This window comes from Neomonachus schauinslandi, chromosome X (assembly GCF_002201575.2).
Source record: "Neomonachus schauinslandi chromosome X, ASM220157v2, whole genome shotgun sequence".
Taxonomy (NCBI): domain Eukaryota; kingdom Metazoa; phylum Chordata; class Mammalia; order Carnivora; family Phocidae; genus Neomonachus; species Neomonachus schauinslandi.
Window position 1 is genome coordinate 116,417,454 of NC_058419.1, and position 20,941 is coordinate 116,438,394.

Here is a 20,941-nt window from a genome sequence, read left to right on the forward strand (position 1 = left end):
TCACCAAACAACTCTTTCGACTATGTTCCTTACCTAAGATTTGTAGGGCCTTCTGGAAAGTAAAACAATGAACAGATAGAATTTTATTTATTTATTTATTTTTAAGGATTTTATTTGAGAGAGAGAGAGAGGGAGAGAGAGCATGAGCAGGGGGAGGGCCAGAGGGAGAAGTAGACTCCCTGCTGAGCAGGGAGCCCAATGTGGGGCTCGATCCTAGGACCCAGGGATCATGACCTGACCTTTTTTTTCTTTTTGAGAGAGAGAGGGAGGGGCAGAGGGAGAGAGAGAATCTTAAGCAGGCTCCACGCCCAGCATGAAGCCCTACGCCAGGCTCTATCTCACAACTCTGAGATCATGACCTGGGCCAAAACCAAGAGTCATAATGTATGGTGATTAACATAACAATAAAAAATTAAAAAAAAAAACCCAAGAGTCAGACACTTAACCGACTGGGCCACCCAGGTGCCCCAATCTTCTGTCCATTTTTAAGTTGGGCTTCTTAATCTTTGAAATAGAGCCAATAGGATTTGTTGATTGATTGGAAGTTTGAAGGAAGGGAAAGGACTTGATCATACCTCCAAGGTTTTTAGCTTACGTTATCCAACTATGGAGTTGCTATTAAGTGGAGAAGTAGTGTTGGAGAGATCAAAAGCTTGATTTTAAACATATGAAGTTTGACATGCTTGTCAGACATTCAAGTAGAGTTCTCAAGTAGGCTGTTAGATTTCGGGGCCTGGAATTCAGAGGAGAGATGCAAGCCTGAAGATAAAGAGGAGGAGTCATCAGCATATAGATGGTATAAAAAGCCATGGAACTAGATACACCAACAAAGGAGTGAGTGTAGATACAGAAGGTGTCCAAGGACTAAAGTCTGGACACTCCAAAGTTAAGAGGTCAGGAAAATAATGAGGAAGCAGCAATAATATTGAGACAGAGTGGCCAGGAGGAGGGAAAACCAGAGAGAGTACAATCTACTGCAAACCACATGACGAGTGTTCCCAAGGAGGCCAGCGTGTCAAATGCTGCTGACAGGTTTCAGGGCTGAGAACTGTCCCTTGGATTTAGTAGTGTGGAGAGTGGAGGTGGTTGGTGACCAAGACAAGTGGAGAGATCCTTGTTAGCTAGAAACTAGGGCATTTCATCCAAAAGCATAAGAGGGAAGGCAGAGTTCACAGGCCCGGTTGCTGTGGACAAGAGGGCATTCACAAACTGTAATATGCGTTGTGAGGAATCACTGAGGGCTTTGTGAAAACATACATTCAGATTCAACTGGTCTGAGACAGGGCCGGCAGTGGGGGGCGGGGTGGTGGTGCATTTTTGTATTCGCTCCCAGGTCTGGCTGATGCCGCTGACGTCAGGGCCTCATTCTGAGTTAGTGAATTTATCTGCAGTTTCTTTTCAAAGTACAGATCTAACCAGGGATGTAAATGGCAACTGCTCTGGGTTGACTCTAGAAGATTTTCTATGCTCTAGGGGGCTTGATGTCATTCATAGTACAGCTCAAGTCTGCGGCTTGAGAAAGGGGTCAGAAACACAAGGAGTGATCACTGTGGGTGGAAACTTTAGCCCTGTTTGTTTTGTGGACTGAAAGAGGGAGGGGCCTTCTAGGCAGAAATACAAAGGCTGGGGCCCAGCAAACTGCCTGGACAGAGGCCGCGGGGTGCGGATGCGGCCTCTCTCTGGGTCAGTGTGAGCTGGCGGGGAAGGCTCCTTGCAAGGCCCCTTTGAGAAAGACTGTCGTTCTCTCTCCATTACACGTATGAATATACTAAAGGTTCAGAATGATTCGCTGAGATAAATACCCAATAGAGTATTTCTAAGTCCCTCCCTCAGTTCGTTTGATTTTTTTAATAACAGCTTTATTTACTGAGATCTAATTCACAGACCACACAATTCGCCCATTCCAAATGTATGATTCGATGGTGTTTAGCATATTCGCGGAGTAGGGTCACCGTCGCCACAATTGGTTTTTGAACGTTTTCATCACCCCCCAAAAGGAACCTTCAGGCCCTTTAGCCACTGCCTCATTTTCCAATGGCATTGAAATCCACTACAATGTCTGCAAACTTCCTGCCCAGCAATTTGTGAGATTTCACAAAGCTGGGGGATATGTGTACATCTGTTGCATGAAAACAAAACTGTAGGGGCGCCTGGGTGGCTCAGATGGTTAACTGTCTGCCTTCAGCTCGGGTCATGATCTCTCTGTCAAATAGATAAATGGAATCTGGCTCTGTGTAGCCCTGCATAACTAACTTAATCTCTCTCGGCCTCAGATTCCTCACCTCTAAAATGCTGGCAGGGTAGTTGTGAAGGTTAAATGAGATACTGTAGATGAAGTGCCAGGAATCTAGCAAATGCAGTGATGGAATATCCCTCCCCCTTCCTCTGCCTGGCTAACTTCATCTCAACATTTACCCTGAGCGTCACAGCCTCCGTGAAGCCCTCCCTGATCCTCCCGGGTACCCTGCACCCCTGCCTCGTCAGTCAGTCAGTCGGTGTTTCTCTCATAGCTCTTAAAATGTAAAATGATGGCTGGCCACGTCATTGGTGCTTCCTCTGCATTTTGCGGGTCCGGAGGCCTGGGATGGCTGTCGATCACCTCACTGGCCCGAGCGCCGAGCAATACAGCAATGGGCACTTGCTACTGCACGGCACGGCATTTCTGATAATGCGCAGCAATGTCTCCGCAAACCTCATTTTGAATAGTAATGCAAATGGAATCATATGAAGCCATCATCCTTTCTCCTTTTGGACTGTGGGCTCTTCTGAAAGCAAGATGACACCTTCTATAATCTAGGCACTTACAGTAAATACCTCTGAGAGATATAAAAATATTTGTGTAAAATATTTTGCATTTACCGGGAAGTTATAAATAAAGCAATCTGACCAGAAAGGCGAAGACCCCGCCCTCGCAAAGGCAGTGGAGCGTGGCCAGCTGCAGGCTCCCTGCCTGGTGCTTAGAAATGGAAATAGGGAATGAAAGGAGCCTCTCATCCCAGGAAGTGCTGGGGAAGAGACAGAGCTGCAATTGTATCCAACTTTTTATCTAAAAAAAGTAACACGGACAAAAGGAGGGTGATGTGGGAAAAGGCATGAAGAGCCCTTCTAGATTCAGGTATAACAGCTGATGCTTATGCCCTATGCAGTTACTCCTCGTAACCAGGGCAACCAAGATCCAGGCTATACTTGTATTGTACTGAATTTCTGTGCTGTTAGTTCATTTCTATTATGGGTCACGGGTAGGGAATTTGCGGTTGTTGGATTTGATGAAACACCCATTTGCAAAACTGCCTATATAAGGACGGGAAAAAAAAATATTTTTCCTCTATCCCATCTAGGTTCTTGGCTGGGGCTCTGTAACAAAAGACAGATTAACAAAAGGAAAGCATTCACATTTATGTAATATAAATTCTCCATGACACGGGAGACTTCATAAGGAAATGAAGCCCCAAAGAGAGTTAAACCGGTGTGCTTTTGTGGAAGGTCAGGCAGGAATGTGATAGAACGGAAGGGTATGAGCCAAGGGGAAAACCTAGAAAGTCCTCTTTGCTCAGATTCCCATGTGTGCCTGCCTCTGCAGAGATCAGGGATGCTCCTTTCCTTGGGTAGGAGGAGGGCACCTCTCAGTGGAGGGGCTTAGGACCTGCCTCAGGGGAGGAGGGAGAGGCAGAGAGTCCTCCACCTACAGGCCCTTACTTAGATTCCTTCAGCTTCTTCTGTATGAGAAGGTACCAGATTTTGGAGTAGCATTTCCTGAACCCCATCGCCAAGGACTCCGTCAACTGTAAAGATGCAGGGAGACCATCTGGTGTACTCTTGTTTGAAACCAGTCACATGACAATGGGACCATTGCTATGGCCACCTGACTGCATGTCTCTGCATCCATCCTGGCTTCCTTCCCCATCTAACTTAACAAAGCAGCCAGAGGGAACTTTCCTAAAGGCCACTGAAGTTGTCTCACTACCAACTCCCTCCCTTCAATGGCTTCCCATTGGGCTTGGAAAAAACCCACAGTCCTTATGATGATTGACAAGGGCCCTAATGAACCCAGTGGCTCTTGTGACTTCACCTCAGCTCTGGTCAGCTCCTGTCGTGCCTCCCCCCCCCCCCCCCCCCCCCCCCCCCCCCCCCCCCCGACCTTGGGGCCATTGTACTCGCCATTTCTCTAACGGTGATTGTAAATTAAACAAAGCTCCTTTTCCCCAGAAGCAATTTTAAAGAAAAACACTTTCTTTTTAGTGGGTGAGACATAGAATGTGAAAGGATGATTATACTTAAAAATGTAATGCTGTCTCATTGGCTAAAAGAAAAAAAAAAAAACCCACACTGCTATTTGTCTATCTCTGGTTCCAAAAGTCACTGACGAAGTCGAAAGGAAATGAAAAAGACTACCCAGATTTTTACATTTTGGAGAGTGAAGGAATTTCCGTTTCAAATGCTTTTATTTGTCTGCAAATGAAGTTTGCACAATTCCAGCATAAAAAGTTTTTTAAAACCCCACCACACACAAAAAACAAACAATGACACGAACACTTGGTTTTCATGTGATGTGCCCTTTTAGAACCCCTGAATAGTTTTTAAGATCATCCTAAGTCACATGAAACCAGTTTGTGAAACTTCAAGTTTTAGGTGACTTTGCAAGTTTCTCTTTAAAAGACTAGCATGTTACATCAAAATAGGCAGCCCTGGGAAGCCACCAGGAGAAAAGATATCAAAATAGAATTCACACTCGATGGCCTCTGATTACTTCAAACCCATTTGAACACACGAACATATTCTAGTTTTAGGCACCGTTTGGGGAATTGTGTCAGGAGGCAGGTAAACTGTGTGTCTGGTTAAGCTTTCAGAGCTCTGACATAGGAAGTTAGGAACGGTGGGAGAAAAGAACTGGTGAAAATGTGTATAACTCCGAAGTAAACTTATTAAAACTGTAACCATTAACATTCGACAAGTTCTCAAAAGAGAACAAAATCAGCTATAATCACACAGAAGGTGTGTTGTGCTTAAATAATTGCACAGGTTGGTTCAACACTGCAAAAGCCTTAAAGAAGGAATTTCCTCTTCAATTCATTTATTAGAGAAATGTTGGTAGATTCAAAGACTCAGGCAATGGACGACCTCTGACAGATCAAGGCCTGTTTTTACATTAGCACAAGTGGAACTTCAGACCTAAAAGGGTTCAGAGTATGGGACCCCCAATATGCCATCCTGGCATGAGGATCATTCTGGGCTGAACGCAAATGAGAAAAGGCAGACACGGAATGAGCTCTCTGCCTGAAAGCAGAACGTAAATTCCCCTTATGAATTCTGTACCAGGAAGAAGGTAACAACCTCCTCAGGATGGCAGCGAGAAGAGTCTACACAAACAAACCTTACTAAATAACCATTATGTTCTTAGTGCCCCCATATATTTACCCTCCCAGTTTGCTGGCCCTAAAAGCCTAAAGCCCCTTTCCTCTTGTTATTTCTCTACAAATGTATCATTATTTCCTAAGATGCTATTACACAAGCCCAAGTTCTAACCACCCATTTGAATTCTTCATCACTGAGTTTCTCCTGTATGTATCATGCCCGGCGTGTTAATGAACGGTTTTTCTCTCGTTAGTCTGTCTTTTGTCCGTCTAATTTGCAGGGTCCCAGCTACAGAGCCTAGGAGAGCTTTTATCCTCCCCTACGTATCTAAACTCACATGCCCTCGAGAACATGAAGACTCCCTAACATCAGAAACCAAATTTCATAAACACTTTATATACTCTGGAGGACTTGTGCAGAAAAAACAAAAAAACAAACAAATAAATACGCAACTCCTCTGACTAGGCAAAAGGACTCGAAACAAAATTCTACCTGTGGGATTAGAGGATAATTTTCATGGTTCAAGGGAGAGACAAGTGAGAAAAGAGAGGGGAAAGTAACAAAGCCCTAGTTATCCAATGTTAGAGCCTAAAGACACTATTCATCTTGTCCCACATCGCCAGGAATACCTTTCTCAGAAGTCAATGTTGAAGCGGTCTTGGACGGTGAATTTGGAGGAAGACAGTGTGGGAGCAGTTCCAGCTGGGCTAGCTAAGTCACAGCACCCCTGGGGACCTGTTTCCTCAGGTGTAAAGTGTACAGTGACATTCTTTTCTTAGAGCCGCGAGACCATCAAGTGAGAGCCTGTGTGTGAGTAGTTCTCAACTCTGTCTCAAAGTAACTTGAGGAATTAAAAAAGCCTGGGCTGCATCCCATGCATTCAGATTCAATTGTTCAGGGGAGCCCCCCCGCCCCGCCCCGCCCGAGCATCAGTGGGTTGTCAAATCTCCCCAGATGATCCTCATATGCAGCCACTGTTAAGGACTACTGGCCTACTGAGAAAGCAGCACTAAACTGCCTTGAACAGGATCACCCGGGGATCCAGGAGCATGAGGCCTGGGACTGTGCATTTCTAACAGGCTCTAGGGCCTGCTGAGCTGCTCTCAACCACACTCTGAGTACAGCAAAGGACTAAGTGGCCACAAAGCACAAAGCAGACAGTCATCCACTCTCTCCCCAAACAGTCAACTTTTAGTGATCGTGGCGTGAACTTCAATGAATGACTTTCCTTCCTCTTAGGATTAAGAATATAGTGGGGGGAGAGGGGGCGGCGCCTGGGTGGCTCAGTCAGTGAAGCATCTGCCTTTGGCTCGGGTCATGGTCCCAGGGTCCTGGGATCAAGCCCTACATCAGGCTCCCTGCTCAGTGGGGAGCCTTGCTTCTCCCTCTCCCTGCCTTCTGCTTGTGCTCTCTCTCGCTATCTCCCTCGCTCTCCAATAAATAAAATAAAATTTTAAAGATTTTTATTTATTTATTGGAGAGAGAGCAAAAGTGACAGAGAATACAAAGGGAAAGGAAGAAGCAGGCTCGCTGCTGAGCAGGGAGCCCCAGGCGGGGCTCAGTCCCAGGACTCTGGGACCACGGACCTGAGCCGAAGGTAGTCGCCTAACCAACTGAGCCACCAGGTGCCCCTAAAATAAAATCTTGGGGAAAAAAAAAAAAAAGGATATAGTGCGTGTAAGATTTTAAAACCAAGCACAAAAGGGTGGCAGCAAAAAAAACGGTATCACTCCAGTTCTTGGTTAAGAAAACATTTATTTACCATCACAGGCAGACCCACTTGCTATGATACCACTGCTCCCCACATTCGTTACAGATCACATAGGTCATCATCTCCTCATCTGGATTTGAATTCCGCACCCAACTTGGCAGGAAAAGTGTTCCTCTGGCGATTACGGTGACCTTGCAATTGAACTTCTCACAGCGTCTGCATTTTATTTTCTTTGTCTGCATGCCCTCAGTGGTGTGGGGAAGGCGATGCTCCTGTATGCAAGATTCCGTGTAGGAGGCTCTCAACTGCTTCAGTTCCTTGCTCGCCATCTCCAGCACCGTCATTTCGGCGAATTCTCTCGGAGACGTGGTCCCAGAGAGCAAGTTCCGTTGTAAGTGAGAATTTTGGGGGTTCTTCAGATTGGCAACTTTGCTTCTAACACAAGTTTTGTACTTTTTGAGGTTCTTCGAATGAAGGGTAAAAATGTGCCCTTCAATTTCTCTTGCAAAGTTTTGCCACAAATCAGCTTTGGGCTGATCTGTGCAAGAACTCATTAAAGCTTCATAGAGAAGCTCTGTGCATTTAGCTCTCACAGGTACTGTGGGATCCAGCGACTCAGTGGATCTCTGGTCAGTGGATTCTGGGTCACCACCCCTGAAATGCTCCTCCCCGGGCTCCATCTGACTCGTGCTATTTTCAGGCACAAGTGTTTCAATGGCTCCTGCAACATCGTGGGGTGATGAATTAGAACTGCAGCCGCCTGATATCTCATCCTGACTTGGGTCATGAGAAAGTCTGGAGTTTCTGCCCGTAGGGAATGATTCAGGGCTGTCCCTTGGTTTGAAGTGGAGATCCTTATAAAGAGCTTTCCATTCTGACAGCAAACGCTTGGCTTTCTTTTTCAAAGCCACCATAGGGCAGTTTTTGAGGACTCTGTACACAGCCCTGACCACGACGGTCTCCTGGAGATGCTCTTTAGTCACGTGAAGAGTCTCCAGCTCAGTAAGGTGGTTGCCAAGATCTTCAAAATTCCTTTTAGACATCAGATGCTCAATAAGGGAGGCTTTGGCAGCTACCTGCTTCTGGTCAGACATCTTTACAGCTGCAAAGAAAAGAGAAAAGAGGTTTCTGTTTCTTTAAGCTTGGGCTTAACAGTTGCAGCTTCCTGATAGTAGCAGAGCGCTTTCTGCCAGTTACCTACGTGGCGTATTCTGAAAGAGTTATGTAACAGAAGTGGGCGTGACCTGTTAGAAAATGGAATCTGCAATGTGGTATGGTTCAGTTTCAAAAGGCTGAGTCTGGGTAGTTGGGGGGGGGGAAAAAAGCACTGCAACCAGCTTCCGCATTAACGGTTGCTTCAAAGAAGCTTACTGGAAGAGCTCTAGAACTTTCTCCAATCAAATTTTCCAAATCAATGCTCTTTCCGGATCCCGATCGGTCAATTGCTTTGGATGGAATCTGGTGGTCATGCTGGGCATGAAATCATGCCAGTGTCAGCATGAACAGGGTAAGTCTGAGCAAGGCTGGACTGTTTACCCCCATATTCAGCTATATAGCTGAACTACTTGCTGATTTTATCATCTTTAAGTGGTATTTTTCTGAATAACAGAATGAGAAACAGGGCAATAAGGGAATGCTGTTTAGATGTCCCAAGGAATCTGAAGAAATCGTGAGACAGTATAGGTCGCAAGGCAGCCGGAACCAGATCTGATGGGCCCCAAGAGTCAACGGGCACTGTGCTGACATCCGAGTCTTCTGAAAAGCAGGGTAAGGGTTCATACTAAGCGATCCGGACCATTTACGACTTTGGACCAGCTAGTCCCTAGGCCACTCTGGTTCCATTAACTTTTCTGTTTAACTCTGAGGTGCAAAAAGTTGCTTGATGATTATCTCATCCTGGGCAGGTAAATATTTACTTTATCTAACCAGTCTATTTTTCTCTCCACATAATGCACATAACCTTGCTACCTAATACCCCTGGATCTACATCTGCCCATCTGGTCTAAATATGGACTTATGCATCTTGATAGCAGGGACCCTGTCTTTTCAAAAACTCATGGGCTTCCATTTCATAGCACTTTATATTAAATGCCCATTACTGGGGCGCCTGGGTGGCTCAGTAGGTTGAGCGTCTGATTCTTGGTTTTGGCTCAGGTCATGATCTCGGGGTCGTGGGATCGAGCCCCGTGTCAGGCTCTGCACTCAGCAGGGAGTCTGCTGGAGATTCTCTCCCTCTCCCTCTGCCCCTCCCCCTGCTCACACACACTCTCTCTAAATAAATAAAGTAAAATCTTAAAAAAAATGCCCATCACTAAGCACATAGTCTAGTAACACTGAAGCGAGCACAGAGACGATCAGTGTAGTCTTCTTAGAAACCATCTGACAAGTTCTGTGAAATGCAATGTCTTTTTCTTTTAGTCAGTGATTCCATTTCTATAAAATTACTTTAGGGAAGCAAGAAATGTGGAAGCTGTCCATGTAAGAATTTTCTTCCAACTCTGAAGAAACTGTAAGGTCCCAAATGGTTAAATTTGCACACAAATGTTCACAGCAGCGTTACTCTTAGTAGCCAAAAAGTGGAAACAACCCAAATGCCCATCAACTGGGGAAACAACATGTAGCCTATCCATACAATGGAATGGTATTTGGCAAAAAAAAAAACCCCGTAAACCCCGTGAAATTCTTATATATATACTACAACATGGATGAGCTTTGAAAACACTATGCTAAGTTAAAAACATAGAGGACCCCATATTGTATGATTCCATTTATATGAAATGTCCGGAGTAGGCAAATCTATTTGGTGGTTGACTAGGGCTGGGGCAGAGGGATGCAGGGAACCAGTGGGGTGGAATGAAAGGGGGGTGGCTGCCAACGGGTGCAGGGTTTTTCTTGGGGAAAGTGAACAAACTTCTCTAAAGTTGACTGTGGTGATGAACTGCACAACTGTAAATATATTAAAAATCACTGAAGTGTACACTTTGAGAAGGTGAACTGTAGGGTATATAAATTATATCTGAATAAAGTTGTTATTTAAAAACAGCATATAGGGACGCCTGGGTGGCTCAGTCATTAAGCGTCTGCCTTCGGCTCAGGTCATGATCCCAGGGTCCTGGGATCAAGCCCCACATCGGGCTCCCTGCTCAGCGGGAAGCCTGCTTCTCCCTCTCCCTCGCCTGCCGCTCCCCTGCTGTGCTCTCTTGCAAATAAATAAATAAAATCTTTAAAAAAAATAAAAACAGCATATAGAGTCTGATCCAAATTTTATTTAAGAATCACATGTGAAGAGAAACGGTCAAAAACAAATACATAAACCTTTAGACAGTGACGTTTTCTGAATGGCAAGATTTTAGATGATTTTTTGTTTGTTCTTTTATTCCTTCTCGTATTTTGTATGATGAGTATGTATTATTTTCATAACCGCAAAAGTGACTTGTCCAGTATCATTTCATGATAAACTCCACATATTTATAATGTTGGCCTATTGGAAAATGGCACGGTAAATGGATCAGTCTTCTACCTTCCCTCTGGAATCAGAATATCATGATGGTGCTACATGACGTGTGGCTTTGCCTTCACATTAGCATTCACAATTTCTTGAGAAGTCTACTGCTGGGTCTAAACCAGTTGCATCTCCTCTCAAACAGGAAGAGTTAAGCACCCTGGGTCACAACTGTGAGGTTCCTGTGGGTGTTTCCCTGCTGGGCCAGCTCAGGGATGACCGAGACTGCAGGTCTGGCAGCTGTGCCACCAGAGGGGGCTGGTACGTGGACAACCTGGGCAGTCACTTGTGAGGCAGCAACTCAGAGTCTTAAGAGGCTTTTTTTTTTTTTTAAAGATTTTATTTATTTATTTGAGAGAGAGAGAGACACAGCGAGAGAGGGAACACAAGGAGGGGGAGTGGGAGAGGGAGAAGCAGACTCCCCACCGAGCAGGGAGCCTGACGCGGGGCTCGATCCCAGGACCCTGGGATCATGACCTGAGCCGAAGGCAGATGCTGAACGGACTGAGCCGCCCAGGTGCCCTTAAGAGGCTATTTTTATCATTATCAAGAATCAGTACTTCAAGATCATTGTTTTACCTTTTTTACAATTCCAGACTGAAAACAGTGAAGGAGGTCTTCCTAAGGATCAGAGGCTCAGTAAACAAAGAAGAGGCAAGGTAAAAATGCAGAAAAATTAAAAATACATGGCCTCCATTGCTGAACTTTCTCTCAAAATTGTCTGCCTGACATCCTAGCATCTGGAGGAAGTCACGCAGCCAAGTCACCGTGATAAGGTTTCAAGCTGCTTAAGATACTTGAACCCTCCCCAACTTGTTGGGAATTTCCTAACAAAGAGGAAATACTCATCTTGCTTGCATTCCTCATCCATTCTAGAGGCACTGCTACCGAAGACATCAGGATTGAAGTTTGCCAGATGCTGGCAAGGTGGTTAGTAAGAGACAGGTCTAGAGTGCCCACAGGGAGGTTAGGCAATGTTTAACTCAGGTCAGAATTTCTCAACGGTCGGTCAGAGTCTCAAGGAGAGTCTGAAGGGGACTTAATAGCTTCGGAGCTTCAGAACGATGAGAACAGCAGTCTGTCTTACCAGCAAAACTTTCTCTTCACTTCTGTAAAGCCACAGACGTTAATGTATTCACACATAAGCACTCTGCTCTTTATTTCATATGTCCTTTCATTTACCTCTCCTCTGTATTTCTTTTTCATTTCTAATTGTGGTAAAATACACACACCATAAGACTTGCCATCTCAAACATTTTTTCCCCATCTTAAAACATTTTAAAGCAGTGTTCAGTAGTGTTAAGTACATTCACGTTGTTGTGCAACCAACTCCCAGAACACTTTTCCTCTTGCAAACCAAACTTTGTACCCATGAAACAACAGCTCCCTGTTCCTTTCTGCCCCACAGCCCCTGGCAACCATCATTCTACTTTCTGTCTTGATGAATTTGACTACGTGCTGCACATAAGGGGAATCATACAGTATTCGGCCTTTTGTGTCTGCCTTATTTCACTCAGCATAATGTCCTCAAAGTTCACTGGTGTTGTAGCCTGTGTCCTGGATTATTAATATTCCATTGTATGTATAGACCACGTGTTCCTTATCCGTTCATCATAAACACTTGGGTTGCTTCTACCTTTTGGCCATTGTGAAGAAACGCTGCTATGAACATGGATATACAAATATCTCTTCAGGACCCTGCTTTCAGTGCTTTTGGGTAAATATCCAGAAGTGGGATTGCTGGGTCATATGGTAATTCTATCTGCAATTTTCTGAGGAACCGCCATACTGTTTTCCATCCTCCTCCATATGTCTAACAGCATTTAAATCCTGTCAAACCTTCTGTTCCCCCTGTGGGACAATGATGTGGATATAAAGCATTTATTGCCCTAGGAGGGTATACTGTGAAAGCAACTGAGATATAAAGTTTTGAGTATTGCCATAAGAAGACAAGGAAAGTTGTGTATCCAGTTTATAGCTCTACAGAGTTCATTCAATAAATAATTTATTACACATCTAAGTACACATTAGATGCTGAGCCTAAAGAGATCCTCTCTGCCTTGAAGGAGCTGACAGTCCACTGGAAGGAATACGGACAAGAAAGTGGCCACTTACAACACAGGGTGTCTCCAAAGGATAGACACGGCTGCTAGAGGACACTCACAGGAGGAATGCTGGAGCCCAATGTGGGCTTCCTACCATCTGGCAGGTTCTAACTGCTTCTTCACTGCGTTCCTTCTGATTCACGGCACTTTGTCAGAGGGATCATCCTCTACTGCAGAGCTCACCAAGATATCCCCTCACCTTCCCACTTAAAGCCCTTCAGAGGTGCCCCTGTGCTCTCAGGGTGGAGCCCCAAGGCCCTTGGCCAGGTGATAAAAGGCCCCCTTCCAGCCTCCTCCGTGACCCTCCTCCATGACCTCGCTGACACCGACAGGCTCTGCCCATTTCAGAGCTCCGTGCCTTTGTGTCAGTAGCTCCCTGGGCCCAGCCTAATTCTCACCATGGGTGGCTGTCCGTCCTGACTATAAACCTGAATCGGCTGGCGAAATTAAACAGCAAAAACAAAAACAACGCCAGGGCCTCGTCCCAGGCAGAAGCGATCAGAGTCCCTGAGGGTAGGCCTGGGTATCCTCCCAGCTGTCCCAGTGACTCTGATTTAAACCAGAGCTGCCACCACTGCCCTGTACACACGGGCACGAGGCCCTGCCGCGGCAGGACCGTCTCAGTTACGCTGCCACCCCCCGAAGACAGCTCCGGACCTGCTCCTAGACCAAATACGTAGTAGAACCTCTCTGCTTTCAGACTCGGCCGGATGAGCCCCATTGGGAAATATTAAAAACACCTGCCGTGCACCGCCCACCTGAGAACCTTCTCTACAATGACAACTGGTGGTTGCAGTGTGTTAAGTGTCACGATGCACCCAATGCCCTGGACTCATTCCCTTCCTTACCTCTTAACAGCAGAAGGCAATGTACATTTATTGAAGTCCATGTGCCATACACATTCATGTCATCTCCATCCTCACAATGAGCCCGAGTCAGGTATATGGCTTATCTCCAACTTACAGATGAGGAAATCTGTTAAAAACAAAACAAAACAAAACAAAAAACCATCAAATAGTCGCAGTGGTTTTTTTTCATGGTGTGTTATCACATTAAAAAATGTTTTATTGTCTGCCTTCCCCACAAGACCGTAAAAGAACGATGTCTGTTTCATGCACTGAGACATGCCTGGCCAGTGCTTACTGTTACTCAACAAGTGTTTTTTTGTTAAATGAGAAAAGAGCATCCAGAGTGCTCCCTCTCCTCTCTGCTCGTGCGCTTCATTCTTTTCAGTACAGACCAGCTTGCTTGTACCCACGGCACCGAAGCCCAGTGCCCCTCAGCTTCTTCCACGGGAGCCGACCTCATCTCAATTCTAGTTCAAAAAGTCATTTAAAATTAAAAAATAGTAATAATAAAGGCAGGAGCATGGTGCCCACTGTGGGCTAATCAAGTAGACTCCAGGAATCAAACGTTTGGGGATAAGGAGGGTCAAGAAGGTATAGTTCACAGAAGTGAGGGGTGTTGAGCATGTTCGGTAAGTTTCTTGCCCGTTCCGGGCCTCGATTTCCTCATCTACAAAATCGGGGAAATTCCACATCCTAGGATTAACATGGGAAATAAATGAGATAGTCCTTATAAACTCCTTAGAACCAGGCCTGTCACACAGTAAGCCTGACAATTACACAGGACTACAATGAAAAGATTTACATGACATGTATCTATCATACCAGGCGCTGTTCTAGAGCAAGGGGTCGGCAAACTTTTCCTGTAAAAGGGCGGATAGTAAATATTTTCAGCTGTGCAGGCCATCCGATCTCTGTAGGGACTACTCAACTCTGCTGCTCTTTTGGCAGACACAGCAGCCAGAGACAATACATAAAAGAATGAGTACGGCTTTGCTCCAATCAATCTTTTTTCAAAGACAGGCAGGCTGGATTTGGCTGCAGGCCCTAGTTTGCTGACCCCTTTCTAAAGCAGTGCTATCCAACAGAAATATAATGCAAGCCACAGATACAATTTAAAATTTTCTAGTAACCGCGTTAAAAAATGAACAGGTGAAATTAAAGACATTTTACCTAACCAGTGTATCCAAAATACTGCCCTTTCAACATGGAATCGATAAAAACAAATTAGTGATATTTTACATTCTCTTTTTCATTCTAATTCTCCAGAATTCACTGTTTGATATATCTCAGTTAGGACTAGGAACATTTCAAGTGTTCATTAGCCTGTGTAGCTAGTGGCTACCTATTGGACAACACAGTTCTAGAGCATATGCTAAAATGGGTAATGCTTACACACACACCTATACCCCCAGCTTCTGAATATGTATCAGAAAGAGTTTATACCGGGCCGGCAAGAGCAGGTCCTATACATCTGTTGACTGAATGCATATAAAAGCTCGTGAATATTAACTAATATGGGCAGGTTGCACACATCTGCCCACATCTGGCTTAAACCCCGGGGAGAAGGGAGATCAAAGAGAAATTCTGTTTCTGGTCATAAGCCACATACACTTCTCCAGCTACACAGGGAGGCCCTTCCTCCATGGAGAGAACTGATGCCACATGTTGGGGGGCCGCAGTTTCTCAACAGCCCCTCAACACTGCGCTAGGGCCCTTTCATGTTAGGACGGTCCCCAACACAGGTGCAGCGAGTGGAAGCGACCAGCCCAAGGGCCCGCTCTGGCCCGGGTTCGGGTTCCGCAGGGTGGGGCAGGGCGACAAGCGAAGCCTGCTGCAAGCCGTCCCCGTGTGCCAGCCTGGCACCCAGCCCAGAAGCGGCAGCGGTCCCGAGAGATCTGCCCACCCCGGCGACTTCGGGTGGAGAAGAGGAGCGAGGGCACGATCGGGCCTACCCGACCCAGGACGCACCGAGGGCACCCCCCGGGGCAGTGCTGGGCTTTTCAGAGCACCGGTGCGCAGAGAGAACGGAGAACCAAACCTAGGGCGTCGCTCACCGAGATGCGTAGGAGCCCCGGAAACTCGGGAGACCTCCGCGTCGAGAGAGAGTTTCCGGTACGCGGGGCGGGACCACCAAGGCTCAGCCAATCCAAGCCCGCAGACCAGAGAACGATTTCCCGGGCCCCAGCGCATGCGTGCTAGGTAAATGGTGTCTGCGCAGAGCGACTAGCAGCGGCGAATCCGCCTCCGCCGCTGGCTGCGGGACGGCCCCTGGCCTGGCTGACGGTCTGGCGGCCGGGCCTGACTTGAAAGAAACTACCCCCAGTAATGCTTTTCAGCTGCAAAGTTTGTTGAACTATTCTACGGCGTACGCTTTCGGCTCTCATTCAAGACGTTGCTCAGCGAAATGTTGACAAAACTTTGGCCAAAAATGCGATATACTGAACGCAGTAATTAATTCAATAAGTTATTTATTGCACCCCTAACACACATCAGTTGATGTGAAAGTAGTAAACATTCATTAAGTGGCCTTGTGCGTCCTGCACTTCTCACCTGTACACATTGTTTCCCTGCAAGGGTCCAATAAAATCAAAGTGATGGTAAAACTAGAGACTTTATTTTTTATATATTTTTTTTTAAAGATTTTATTTATTTATTCATGAGAGACAGAGAGAGAGAGAGAGAGGCAGAGGGAGAAGCAGGCTCCCAAGGAGCAGGGAGCCCGATGCGGGACTCGATCCCAGGACCCTGGGATCATGACCTGAGCCGAAGGCAGACGCTTAACCATCTGAGCCACCCAGGTGCCCGAGACTTTATTTTCAAAAGGCTATTGCTTTAAGATTGTTTCTATCACAAGAACAAAGTGCAACACCTATAAATCTAATTTATTGAATAGGCTCTTGGGGGCGCCTGGGTGGCCTCAGTCAGTTAAGCGTCTGCTTTGGGCTGGAGTCCTGATTTCGGGGTCCTGGGATCAAGCCCTGGTCAGGCTTCCTGCTCAGCAGGGAGTCTCTCTCCCTCTGCCCCTCCCCACTGCTCATTCTCTCTCTCAAACAAATAAAATCTTTGAAAAAAAAAAGTAAATCTCTTGAATTGGTAGGCTGGCTGGGGCAATTACATGTACCTGATGCCAGCTTTTATGTAATGGGGTCCAGGTGGTGGACTTTGGTGGGTTTGGGCCACTCAGCGTTCAGCCCACCTTCTGAACAGCCAATTGGGTGCCGCCATCTGCCCTAGCCAGGGGCCAGCCACAGGAACAAGCTGGGCCCATTGCACACCCCTCCCTGGAATGTGAATTTTGAGCAGAGTAATGTGGAGACTAGTATGGTGAGAGATCATTCCAGTAACGTTGGCATGCTGATCAGCAATGGCTTCTTTCCACAGCTCTGCTTCCAGCCCTGGAGCCCATTTCCAAGGCTGGATTGCTGGTCTTCCCATGCACCTGCACACTCCTGTTTCCTTACCATAACTTCCCTTTGCCATAAGTTAGCTGAGGTCTGGTTCTGTTGCTTGCTACCAGCAAACTCTAACTGACACAGCCCCCATCTTAATGTAGCTGTGTGATTTGAGGGCCATCCGAAGAGAATCCCTGATCGTTGATGGTGCTGAAACTGCCTTCTTACTCGTTCCTTCATATTAAAGCACTGGAACCTGCTATTCTAAAAGAACAAATATCAGAAAGGTTACACTTGCTGCTCTTTATTCCCAACACCTGAGTTATCTTAGAAGGGTCGCCTCTCTTCACCTGTCAGAGACCAACAGAATGGGACAGAGGACAAGTAAATGTTGACCCGGGTAAATGGGAAAGAATGAAAGGTCCTCAAGATTGGATTCTTTGAGATCTCAGGAGTCACTGAATTGGAAGGTTCTAGGTATCCAGAAAGAGGCATGAGTTCACAGGACACGGGGGAAGGGAGAAATGGAGCAAAGCGGGAGCAGGAAATGCTTCAGAGAGCCCTCTCTGCTGTTTGCCAGGTGGCAGCCACACACGGGCACGTAGGCCGTCACAAGAGGGCACTGCCAGAGCTCTGAGAAGGGTCCAAAAACTGAATGCAAGCACCCAGTGCCTCACCTTCAGGAGGAGAGCTGTGTGACTGCAGCTTGGACCCATGAGGAAAAAGATTTGTAAAGGGACAGTGACAGCGATAAGAAACGGGGCTGTAGAAATTTTATGGGTGTCCAGGAAGACAAATAGATGTGTGGAAGGAGAGGGTTCAGGCTTTCTGAGCATCAGGCACATTTCCTCAGGCCTCAGCCCCCTCAAAATTCCAATGCCGTTGACCTCCCGCAACCCGCTTGATGTCCGGAGTCCATCGGTATCCTGGAGGGCAAGCCAGGGGACATCCCCAGTGTCAGAGTCATTGGTGGCTGGATTATACATGAATCTGTGGAACTTCAGTTACAGCCTGCCCGGTATCGAGAGCTGAATTCACTAGAGGGGTCCCAAGTCAACTGGCACAGTCAGATAGATGAGGCTCAGCTCGGCGGGGGAGGGGGCTGGCTAATACTTTCACTTTCTAAAGTAAATTTTCGTTGAAGTATAACCCATATGTAGAAATGCTGGTGCACAAATCCTAAGTGTACTGCTCAACGATTTTCACAAAGTGAACATGTCCATCCAAAAAGCATCAAGAAACAGCATGACCAGGCCCCCAGACGTCCCCCCTCGTGCTTCCTCCTAGCACCTCCCCCCCAGAGGGTAAACACAACCTCAATTTCTCCAGCATAGATTAATCCTGCCTCATCTTGAAGCTTACGTAGCCGGAGCCACACAGTATGTCCTTTCTGGTTTCTTTTGATCAATGCCATATTTTAAAATTCATCTGTCTTGCTGTGGGCAGCATTAGTTTCTTCATGCTCACTGATAGTATTTCATTGGATGACTATACCACAGTTTATTTTTCCATCCTACTCACAAGGGACATTATGGATATCTGAGTGGTCCCACTGTGACCATTACAAATAGTGCTTCTGTGCAGTTCTATTGAGTGTATACCTAGGAGTGGAATTCTGGGTTGGTAATACTGTTTGGGGCCATAAATGACACATGACCTTAAGTTGTTGATACAAAGTCTCTTGCATGATTTTTCTACCTGAAGTCTCTTGAAGTCTTTAAGGGAGGGACAGGAGAGACTTCCCTGGCCATAGGAGGCTTTTCCCAACCCCTAGAGCAGAGAACTCCAGTGTCATTCAGTACCCCTCCCTGCTTATGACAAAGGCCCAGATGTGTTTTCAAAATCAACTTGGTGCTTTAGTCAGCCACTGACATTCAGCCCCAGAGAGGAGGCAAAAATGGGGGGCAAAAATTGTGCCATTGTTATTTCAATGTGTTAATATAAACCCATGAGGCCAGAGGATGTGGGACATCCTGTGAATGTTACCTAGTCTATGCCAGCAAATAGGCAAGCACCACTCAGTGGTAATTTGGGCAGCATTCGGGGGTCTGTGCAAGGTTGAAGATCATAGTTTTGTTGAAGAACCAATCTGCACAATGTGTCATTTTTTGTAACACTGCTCAGCAGTCTGGTGATGGGATAGAGAAAAGAAAGCAGTGGGGTGATCAAGATTGGGGCTCTGTACGGTGGCCGTGGTGGAAGAACACAAGAGCGTGGGCCTTGGGGGGCAATGGCAAGAGTGTCTTTGAAGGGATGGCGGGCCTTAGAATCTAGGTTATGTTTTATTAGAGAGTCAAGATAGGAAGCCAAGAGACGGGAAGAAAATGAAAATGTCAAGGGAACAGAGCTTTCAAAGGAAAAATGTGAGATTAAGAGAAAGCCAGATAAACTAGACAGTTTGATGTTGGAGTTCAAGCTCAGAGGTGATGATCAAGTCCAAGGTAGTGGCCATGGTGCAGTGACCCGGGAGATGATGGTAACTGGAATAGAGGTCAAAGAACTGTGGGGCTAGGACATCAGATGGGTCATTTGCATAGACGTCACATTGGTCGATGACAATGGCAACGAAGGGCCGAGAGGACTGTAGAGCTGTTTAACTGTACCCTCAAGTGGCTTTTACATGGAAATAGAGAAATAGGAGATTGTGAACAAGAGTGGAGCAACCAGGCTGCCACCTTCAACCGGACCCTGCATGTGTGCAGCATGGAAGGATGAGCAGCTTTCATTTGCTAAGGCTGCAAGGGGAGAGGTCGCCCAGGAGAGAGCTCAGCTAAGGAAGAGGTCGTTGGCAGAATTAAGATGGAGGGGAGTTTGTTTACCAGACAATGCCGTGTATGTGATGGGGGAGAGGGCAGAAAGAGTAGAAGTTAGTATCCAGAGGAAGGAGCCCGTGTGGGGAGGAGAGTAGGAGAGGGTGGATGACAAGGGGGGTTTCATGTTGAGTGGTGGCCAGGGACAAGAGATATGCATCCTGGATAAATTATCTGACCTTAGGTTCCCCAAAGGAACCCAAGTATGACTCAGTGCTAGTGCAGGCTAGAGTTCCATGACACGATAGCCTGTTGACTGGAATTCAAAACAATATGTTGGTATTTAAGGGTCCAAAAAGTTAGTCCCCGAAGCCTATGGTCATGTGGTGGAAATGGCAGGGGCAGCCCCCAGGGGTCAGGGAAGAGTAGTCATCACCTGAGTCTGGATTGTGCTTGGTTTGAAATCCTAGATAGGCCAAGAGAGGGTTCATTTTTTCTCTCACTTAAAATGTTGAACAGTGACCAGTTTGGGACAGGGACAGCGATGCCACAATGTCATCAAGTACCCAAGCTTCTTCCAGCTATGCACTCCTCCATAAGGTATGGTCTTTGACTTCATGATCACAAGGTAGTTCAAAGAGCTCCTGCCTGCACAACCAACCACATTGCAGGAAGGAAGGAGGAGGAAAAGCAATGGCAAGAGAGGCTGCCAACTGACAACCCTCTTTAATGAGCCTTCCTGAAAGCCCCACCAATGACTTCAGTAGGCTCTCCATCTGAAAGAGGTTGGGAAATGCTCTCCTACTCCTTCTAATTCAGCACATTCCACTCCTCACCCACCAAAAAAAAGAAAAGAAAAGAAAACACATAGACATTTATATGGTTATACAAGTAAGGAAAAAATTCAAGATGGATATTGGGTAGGCAACTAGAAATCTCTGCTACAGATATTAGAGAAAATGAAATACTATTATTCAATTCAACTTGACTCAGCCTTGTGCAATGATTTTCTACCCATATATAACATGATTCCCAGGCTTCCCTATTTCATTTCTGGTTCAACATCTCTTCCTCTAACCTGGATCACTGGGGCACTGGCCTTCATTGCAAGTTCTCCCTTCTATCTTCCTTTATTCTAAGCCATAACTGTGCTCTCGAATTTCCTTGGTCACTGCAGAAATAGAGGGTTTTTCTTCACGTTCTATCACAGTATTAGAAACCACCTGTATCAGTTAGCTCTTGCTGCATAACAAACCACTTCAAATCTTAGTATCTTAAAAC

At 46.2% G+C, this 20,941-nt stretch overlaps 2 protein-coding genes across 3 annotated transcripts in view; both read right to left on the bottom strand.

Annotated features, from left to right (window-relative positions):
• Window positions 1-7,096: 7,096 nt before the first annotated feature.
• TCEANC (transcription elongation factor A N-terminal and central domain containing) lies at window positions 7,097-15,617 on the bottom strand. Of its 2 annotated transcripts, none has more exons than XM_021691900.2 (3): window positions 15,573-15,617; window positions 13,519-13,645; window positions 7,097-8,165 (listed from the first exon to the last, which is right to left on the bottom strand). In XM_021691900.2, exons 2-3 carry the CDS (start codon window positions 13,574-13,576, stop codon window positions 7,117-7,119), a joined length of 1,107 nt encoding a protein of 368 aa, XP_021547575.2. In that variant the 5' UTR covers window positions 13,577-13,645; window positions 15,573-15,617; the 3' UTR covers window positions 7,097-7,116. The 2 variants fall into 2 exon arrangements, with proteins under 2 accessions (XP_021547575.2, XP_044767804.1); XM_044911869.1 differs by having other exon boundaries at window positions 15,487-15,574.
• A 3,682-nt stretch (window positions 15,618-19,299) lies between these two features.
• The window catches only part of EGFL6 (EGF like domain multiple 6), a 61,888-nt gene continuing 60,246 nt past the window's right edge, over window positions 19,300-20,941 (bottom strand). The window contains exon 12 of the mRNA XM_044911634.1: window positions 19,300-19,499. Coding sequence (XP_044767569.1) covers window positions 19,300-19,499 — 200 coding nt within the window. The remainder of the gene's footprint in view (window positions 19,500-20,941) is intronic.